General features: G+C 48.2%; 1 protein-coding gene across 1 annotated transcript in view; it reads right to left on the reverse strand.

Moving 5' to 3' along the window:
* The window catches only part of RREB1 (ras responsive element binding protein 1), a 169695-nt gene that overhangs the window by 69208 nt on the left and 91087 nt on the right, over positions 1 to 9400 (reverse strand). Inside the window, 2 exon segments of the mRNA XM_006141235.3 lie at positions 817 to 980; positions 3774 to 3863. Coding sequence (XP_006141297.1) covers positions 817 to 980; positions 3774 to 3863 — 254 coding nt within the window.

Here is a 9400-nt window from a genome sequence, read left to right on the forward strand (position 1 = left end):
TTGAAATTTATTTATTTCATGAGTGAGAAACAGAAAGACAAGCACTCCCTTGAGACCTGCAGTTGTTGTAATGGTGATGTCACTGGACTCCCATGTAGCTGACCGTAGTTCGAGTCCCAGACCCGGTAGCTTAAACTCAAGCCAGGTGCATGTGCGTGCATGCGTGCGCAAGATCCCGAGAGGAGAATGGAGAAGGGATTACAGTGTGGCCATCCCAGGGTGATTTCTCACTGTCTGTCTCTCTGTCTCTCTCTTGCTCTTTTTGTCGAGCACATGAGCCCTATAACAAAAACCTCTCCAGAAAAAAAAAAAAAGACAAGCACCCTAATAGGGTCTTAAGTTGCACTCTTCCTGGCCTTCCCAGCCAATCAGGATCGTGGGTGCTGAGTGGGGAATGGAACCTGTGATCTTCCGTTTGGGCCCAGCATCACTGCAGCAGTGTGTTATGGTTGTGGCACTGAGCCGACCGTATGGAACGCTTTTACAGGACAGGGTCTCACAAATGCTACCTGCTGAGGCCTCCTCTACCAAGGGCCTGCCTCCCCTGTCATCCAACCAAACGAACGCCCATCACCAGAGGCAAATGACCACGTGTTTCACCCCAAGAACCCACCCCAGACCTCTCTCAGGTACTTCCTTCCCAGGTTCAGACACGTCTAAGATGCCGGAGAAGGAACACATAGGCAATGAACACACCAGCGAACTCGAGATCTTTCTGCACCTGTAGGCAAGTCCTCTGATGGCTCAGAGGTCCCTCGCTGTCTGTCAACCTCTGGGTACGAGCCAGCTACCCCAGCCCTGGCCCCTCTCACCTACCTGTGCATGTTCCCATTGGTGGTGAAAGACTGGCCACACACAGTACATTTGTAAGGCCTCTCGCCGGAGTGCACCAGCATGTGGCGGTCCAGAGAGCTGGCGGAGCTCAGGGACTTCCCGCAGATGCTGCACGCGTGGTCTGCCCCTCCAGTGTCCGTGTTGTGCTGCAGGAAACAAGCATTGTAGTGGTCACGTCAGGAGAGGGCCTAGCTCTTGGCTCCCTGGAAATGCAGATCTAGAGCTTTCTTAAAACCTAGTGACGGGACCAGCAGTTGGCGTAATGGCTATGTTGCTGGACTCCCATGTAGTCAACTGCAGTTCGAGTCCCCGACCCAGTGGCTTGAAACTCATGCCGCGTGCATGTGCATGCGTGCCCAAGATCCTGAGAGGAGAATGGAGGAGAAGGGATTGCGGCGTGGCCATCCCCCTGGGGGTGATTTCTTGCTTTCCGTCTCTCTGTCTCTCTCCGGTAAACACACACACCCTATAGCAAAAATCTCTTCAAAAAAATGTGAAACAAATATAAAGACTAAATATGGACACCTACAATGTCATTATACCATAAAGGGATTTGGCTCATTTGACAGCCATGTACAAGGAAATGTCTTCTACTGAGTCTTCTATGAGCTGTCAGGAAAGTCAGGGCGCATTTTTGCACAGAAGAACATGTCATGCTTTTCCCAATGGCCTATTATATAGGTGGTTGGTTAGCCAGGTGTATGGTAAATTCTGAAAAGCTACAATGGATCTGCAAAAAGTTTATGAATAGATGTGTATTACGAAAAACCTATATCCAGGAGTCGGCAGGTGGCAGGGTGGTTAAGTGCGCTGGACTCCCACATGGTTGACCGCGGTGTGAATCCTGGACCTGGCAGCTTGTTTCTCACTTTCCCTCTTTCTCCCTGGTCAAATTAAAATAAATAAATAAAGCTAAAAATATATATATATATTTAAAAAAAGAAAAAAAACCTCTATGTGGATGTCACCATTTTTCACAATAAACTTGTACTTGCATTTTTTTCAACCAACTTTTTGCAGTCCCCCTTGAATTCTGTGTCGACTTCAGACTTGGTTATAGTCCCGTGAACATGTATGTGTTCTTTCATAACCATCCCCTCCAAAATGATGTCAGTATTAAAATCAAAATGAAGCACCACCACAGCGAACCCATCAAAATCAAACCACCCCACCCTCTATTAATGCAGAATCAATTAAAACAAGAGTGAAAACCCGAGGGGCAGCCCACCTGTCGGATGTGCATGGTCAGCTGGTGCTGGGTAGTGCAAACCTTCTCACACAGGGGGCAGTTGTAGGAAGACTTCTCCTCTTTCGTTTCCTGCCAAGAGAATTGACGAGAGAGAATAGATGTCAAACCACGGTAACCCAGTGGCTCGTATGTGGGTGATAAGCCCGTGTCTAAGTAGCTGAGGGCATGGGTTCCCGAGCCTGCCGGGAGCCTGGGCAAATTTACCATCCTGTCTGCCCTCAGTTTCCTGGATTGTAAAATGGGCAAGGAATAGTACCTGCCGCGCTGCACTGGGATACAGCTGAAATGAAGTCACGCAATACAAGGCTCTAGAAATGTGTCTGGTACAGTAGGTGCTCAAAAAATATTAGCATTCTAATTATAGACACCATTTAATTAACCATCAGTGATGACAACAAAGTGGACAACGAAGTCACAGCAGAGCCAGAAAAGGACTGCTTCTCCCCACGTCTGACCTAACACCTGGGCACTATTTTCTATGAGGTCTGCAGGTCCCCAGACACTCCTGAGATGTAAGGGAGCTCCCATTAGAAAAAGCAACTCTCGGGGCCTGCAGGTGGCATAGTGGTTAAGGTGCTAGATTCCCATGTGACTAACATATTTGAGTCCCAGACCTGGCGGCCTGAAAATGACACTGGTCGTGTGTGCATGGGTGCCCAAAATCCTGAGGGAAGAATGGAGGACATGGGATTATGATGTGGCCATCTTCCCAAGGGAGTGATTTCTCACTATGTTGCTGGTCTCCCATGTGGTCAACTGCAGTTCGAGTCCCCGACCCAGTGGCTTGAAACTCATGCCGCGTGCATGTGCATGCGTGCCCAAGATCCTGAGAGGAGAATGGAGGAGAAGGGATTGCGGCGTGGCCATCCCCCTGGGGGTGATTTCTTGCTTTCCGTCTCTCTGTCTCTCTCCGGTAAACACACACACCCTATAGCAAAAATCTCTTTAAAAAAATGTGAAACAAATATAAAGACTAAATATGGACACCTACAATGTCATTATACCATAAAGGGATTTGGCTCATTTGACAGCCACGTACAAGGAAATGTCTTCTACTGAGTCTTCAATGAGCTGTCAGGAAAGTCAGGGCGCATTTTTGCACAGAAGAACATGTTATGCTTTTCCCAATGGCCTATTATATAGGTGGTTGGTTAGCCAGGTGTATGGTAAATTCTGAAAAGCTACAATGGATCTGCAAAAAGTTTATGAATAGATGTGTATTACGAAAAACCTATATCCAGGAGTCGGCAGGTGGCAGGGTGGTTAAGTGCGCTGGACTCCCACATGGTTGACCGCGGTGTGAATCCTGGACCTGGCAGCTTGTTTCTCACTTTCCCTCTTTCTCCCTGGTCAAATTAAAATAAATAAATAAAGCTAAAAAAATATATATATATTTAAAAAAAGAAAAAAAACCTCTATGTGGATGTCACCATTTTTCACAATAAACTTGTACTTGCATTTTTTTCAACCAACTTTTTGCAGTCCCCCTTGAATTCTGTGTCGACTTCAGACTTGGTTATAGTCCCGTGAACATGTATGTGTTCTTTCATAACCATCCCCTCCAAAATGATGTCAATATTAAAATCAAAATGAAGCACCACCACAGCGAACCCATCAAAATCAAACCACCCCACCCTCTATTAATGCAGAATCAATTAAAACAAGAGTGAAAACCCGAGGGGCAGCCCACCTGTCGGATGTGCATGGTCAGCTGGTGCTGGGTAGTGCAAACCTTCTCACACAGGGGGCAGTTGTAGGAAGACTTCTCCTCTTTCGTTTCCTGCCAAGAGAATTGACGAGAGAGAATAGATGTCAAACCACGGTAACCCAGTGGCTCGTATGTGGGTGATAAGCCCGTGTCTAAGTAGCTGAGGGCATGGGTTCCCGAGCCTGCCGGGAGCCTGGGCAAATTTACCATCCTGTCTGCCCTCAGTTTCCTGGATTGTAAAATGGGCAAGGAATAGTACCTGCCGCGCTGCACTGGGATACAGCTGAAATGAAGTCACGCAATACAAGGCTCTAGAAATGTGTCTGGTACAGTAGGTGCTCAAAAAATATTAGCATTCTAATTATAGACACCATTTAATTAACCATCAGTGATGACAACAAAGTGGACAATGAAGTCACAGCAGAGCCAGAAAAGGACTGCTTCTCCCCACGTCTGACCTAACACCTGGGCACTATTTTCTATGAGGTCTGCAGGTCCCCAGACACTCCTGAGATGTAAGGGAGCTCCCATTAGAAAAAGCAACTCTCGGGGCCTGCAGGTGGCATAGTGGTTAAGGTGCTAGATTCCCATGTGACTAACATATTTGAGTCCCAGACCTGGCGGCCTGAAAATGACACTGGTCGTGTGTGCATGGGTGCCCAAAATCCTGAGGGAAGAATGGAGGACATGGGATTATGATGTGGCCATCTTCCCAAGGGAGTGATTTCTCACTTTTCCTCTCTGTCTTTCTCTGAAAAGTGCATGTACCTTATAACAAAAACCTAAAAAAAAGAAAAGAAAAAGAAAAAAAGGCAAGATGGAAGAAAGGAAAACAAAAGACGTGGACAACTCCCCCGCTGGCACTGGGGTGCTCAGAGTAATTATAATCAGTGGGTTCCCAAAGATCAGCAGAATTGGGGAACCTTTTGAAACACACATTTCTAGGCTGATTCTTGACATGCTGAATCAGAATCGCCGCGGGGGTAGAGGAGCTGAACCCCAGGAATGTTTGTCTTACAAGCGCCCCAAAAGATGCGACTACATGCCCACATGTGCAGACACCTATGTAACTAAGTTAGCTGATCGGAAGTGCCTTCAGTGCGAAATTCACATAGAGCTGGGACCCGACCCAGCATGGCGGTGAGCCCAAGTCATGACAAAGCGGTCGGGAAGATGTCAGTGTGAATTAAAGACCAGGCTGTGTGAGCGGTAGGGGGCGCTCTTCCTAGGGGTGGCCAGGCTTTACGTCATCTCCTGTCCTTGGTGTCTTTTGATAGACCCTTCACGTATACACGCTAAACTCTGAATAGAGAGAAACATCTGTTTTTGCTTTCTTTTCACAGTCACTATTTTAGATCCTGTTTTCTGGTCGAGGAAACTGGGGTGCAGAGAGGGAAGTACTCCATTCCAAATCACAGTGCTATGAAGGTGTAGGCCCAGGATTAAAACTCAGGCCAGCGGCTCTTCAGCCCATGCCCAAAACCACTACGCTATATAAAGTCTGAGCAAAAAAAAAAAAAAAAGAAACCCCAAGGCCAGAAAAAAAAAACCCCTGTCTCTGAATAGAGAGAAACATCTGTTTTTGCTTTCTTTTCACAGTCACTATTTTAGATCCTGTTTTCTGGTCGAGGAAACTGGGGTGCAGAGAGGGAAGTACTCCATTCCAAATCACAGTGCTATGAAGGTGTAGACCCAGGATTAAAACTCAGGCCAGCGGCTCTTCAGCCCATGCCCAAAACCACTACGCTATATAAAGTCTGAGCAAAAAAAAAAAAAAAACGAACCCCGAGGCACAGAAAAGAAACACCCTTGTGGCTGCTCATGAGAGATGATGAAAATAAAAGTCACTTTGAAGACTGTAAAAACAAATGGCACCATAAACCAGACGGGCGGGGTGATGCGGGCTGGTGTCTCCCTGTAGCTGCCTTTTCGTTGCGCATGCTCAAAGACTCAGGTTCGTCCTACAACACAAACCTCTTTTCTAGTCTGCGGGATCGAAGTCTAAGGGCTGGGCATGCAGTTTCCCACTGCCCAATTGAACAGAATTACAGAGAGAAATTCTGGGCCAGCAGGGGGTTTGGCAGTTAGGGTAGCTGGATGCCACACGGCCGACTGCACAGTTCCAGTCTCAGACAAGGCACATGAAAACCACATGGGCACGAGTGTGCGCATGCCCAGAACCCTGCAGGAATGGAGAAGGGATTGAGGCATGGTCATCTCCCCTGGGGGGTGATTTCTCACTTTCTCTTTCTCTAACACACTAAAAAAAAGAAAAAAGAAAAAGATAAAAATTCTAAGAGGCTGAATACCCCAGAGACAGTTTTAAAAACTGTCAATATATGTAGGGACTTCAAAAAGTTCAAGGAAAATGGAATATAAGTGCAACTTTATTCCGGTGCAAAAAATAAAATAAATAAAATTCAAAAAGTTCAAGGAAAATGGAATATAAGTACAAGTTTATTCCGGTGCAAAAAAATAAATAAATAAATAAAGATGAAACTTATGCATAGCTTTATTCATAACACATGTTTCCCATGAACCTTTAAAGACTCCTTGTTGGGACCAGCAGATGGCATAATGGTTACATCGCTGGACTCCCACATAGCTGACTATAGTTCGAGTCCTGGACCCAGCGGCTTGAAACTCACACCAGGCGTGTGTGCCCAAAATCTCTAGAAGAGAAGGGAGAAAAAGGGATTGCAGTGTGGCCACCCCCGCCCCGGGGGGTGATTTTCTCATTTTCTGTCTCTGTCTCTCTGGTAATTCCATGCTCCCTATAGCAACAATCTCTCTAGAAATAAAAGGTCCCCTAGTCCCTCTCATCTCAGTATGTGTGGGGTAGAGAAGGGATTGCACCTTCTCAGCTCAGTGCTCCAGCTGCGGTCCCCCAGCCGCAGACAGAAGGAGCCAGCCAAGGCCCTCCACCAGGAATAAAAAGCAACTGCGACAAAGTAAGAGCACTTGCTATGACAATGAGGGTTGTTTCACAGTGGAGGCCAAAGTTGGGATCTAGTTCAATCTCTGGAGGATTTTTATTGAATTATTAGATTATATATATATATACACACACACACACACATATATACACATATATATATATAAACACTTTTTAAAAAAAGATTCACCATGGCCAGCAGGTAGTGTGGAGATTAAGGTGCTAGATCCCACGTGGCTGACCATGTAGTTCAAGGTCTGGACCCAGCAGTTTGAAAATCACACCAGGCACAAGCGCATGTGTGGCCAAAACTCCAAAGGATAGAGGAGAAGGGACCATAGCATGGTCTTTCCAGGAGTGTATATAGGGGCCAGCAGGTAGTGTGGAGATTAAGGTGCTAGATCCCACGTGGCTGACCATGTAGTTCAAGGTCTGGACCCAGCAGTTTGAAAATCACACCAGGCACAAGCGCATGTGTGGCCAAAACTCCAAAGGATAGAGGAGAAGGGACCATAGCATGGTCCTTCCCCCCGGGGGGATGATTTATCACTTCCCCTCTGTCTCTCTCCGGTGAGCGCATGTGCTCAATAGCAAAACTAAAAAGAGAAAAAGGACAGTTCCTTAGAAGAGAGTCTGCTTGGCACATTAGAAGATGTAATGAAGCCCAGCATATCTGGAGGAGAGAGATGGAGGAGAATGAAGAGGAGAAAATCAGGAGCTACCAGCCGAGAGGGCAAGTAGACCATGATAAAGTGTATAGATTTTACTTTAAATTAAAACATAAGACAATAGCATATCTTCAGCAGGTCGGTGCTACAATCTGACTTTTATTTCTGAAAGACCATTATATTTATTTTAGGGGAGAGATTACAGAAGGCAAGAGAGAGAACAGAGACAAGTCCTCTTGAAGGTATTTAGATGAGAGAAATAGAAATAGGCAGAATGGACCCCGCCAGTGCCAAGGTGGTTAAGATGGCTGGATCCTAGACCCACTGGCTTGAAAACCAAGCTGGGTGCGTGTGTGCATGCCCAGGATCCCGAGAGAATGGAGGAGAAAGGAAAGCGATGTGGCCATCCCCTTGAAAGGGTGCCCACTTTCTGTCTCTCTGGCAAGTGCACACACCCTAGAGCACAATGAAAGAAAAAGAAAGGAACATCTCATAGCCACCTTGAAGCCCACACCCTAGACCCACTGGCTTGAAAACCAAGCTGGGTGCGTGTGTGCATGCCCAGGATCCCGAGAGAATGGAGGAGAAAGGAAAGCGATGTGGCCATCCCCTTGAAAGGGTGCCCACTTTCTGTCTCTCTGGCAAGTGCACACACCCTAGAGCACAATGAAAGAAAAAGAAAGGAACATCTCATAGCCACCTTGAAGCCCACACCAGACGCCGAGCAGCCGTGGGGCCGGCGGGGATTGACTTTGACGGTGATCATTAACCAGGAACCAGGGCTGCCCCCCTGCGGCTGGCTGCAGCCCACCGCGCAGGCCCACGGTGTCCGAGGTGGGCCGGGAGAGGGTCTGCGGATACAAGTTTGACTTTTCAAAAACAGCCCAAACCGGGAGAGCCTGGTGGTGTGGGAAGAGGCCCGAGAGGGGCCTCTGGAGGTCCAGTTACTGCGCTGTGCTGGTGGCAGGAGCACACTTCCTGAGCTGAAAGATAAAATTAGCAGCTAATGTGATAACTAACCATTCCATAATGAAACAATCTGGCACCCTGGGCAGCATGTGCCATGGCTAATCTGTCCTGGAACTCTGCTCGCTCCGATGGGACTTGCCCCGGCTCCCTCTGGCTGTCCCTGCCCAGTTCACAGGTGAGGACGAAGCTTCCTCCTCCTCTGCTCTCTCTCTCTCCCCATTGTGGTCTGGTTTTTAAAAATAAAGCGCTGCACTGACCAGGCTTGCTGCTGGCCCAGACCTTCCCTTTCACAAATGAAGCCGGGGCGCCAGATTGCCAGAGAAGGGAGCTGGATGAGAAGGGGCCGGTCAGACCTGCACGCCTGCTCCCTCCCACCTGAGCCGTGACCTCACTCAGCCTGCAGGGATGGCAGGTGTGGTCCGTGTCCTCCACGGCCCTTGCTAGGCCCTTGCTCGAGTCTCTGCCCTGTAGGGGAAGGCCCAGGGCCTGGACCTGTGCTAACTGTGCTGTCGTGGGGCCACGCTCTGGAGAAGCTTCTCCGGAGCCGTGTGCCTGGCAGGGCGGGACGATGACCATGCCTATTTACTCCATCCCCAAATGCCGGGCACCTGGCACAGCCATGGACGGGACGTAAGGGTGAGGTAGACACCGTGAAATGGCAAATGGCTGACGGATGGATAGATGGATGGGCAGACAGTCACGTGAGAGTGGAAGTCAACCTTTTCTTCCCAGAGCTAGTGCTCCTTCTCGACTCAGGCCACAGTCATGCGGGCTGAGTGTTTTCTCAGGAACCCAAAGGGAGAGAGGCAAGCAGAGAGAAAGGAAAAAGAAAACAGAGAATAAGGTGTCAATGCTCCGCCCGACAAACGTCACCACACTCGGCCTCGAGGAAGAAGTGGAGGAACGGTGACTCCCCCACACTGCAGGGGAAGGAGGTTTGGGCTAGGCCAACTTAACCTGGTGGGCAAGTTATAGCGAAGCCTGCGTTAAGGGCCTGCCCTTGGAATTTATAGAAAACCATCACAGATGTGATCGGA

The sequence above is a fragment of the Tupaia chinensis genome, unplaced genomic scaffold (genome assembly GCF_000334495.1).
Source record: "Tupaia chinensis unplaced genomic scaffold, TupChi_1.0 Scaffold000048_1, whole genome shotgun sequence".
Lineage (NCBI taxonomy): Eukaryota > Metazoa > Chordata > Mammalia > Scandentia > Tupaiidae > Tupaia > Tupaia belangeri.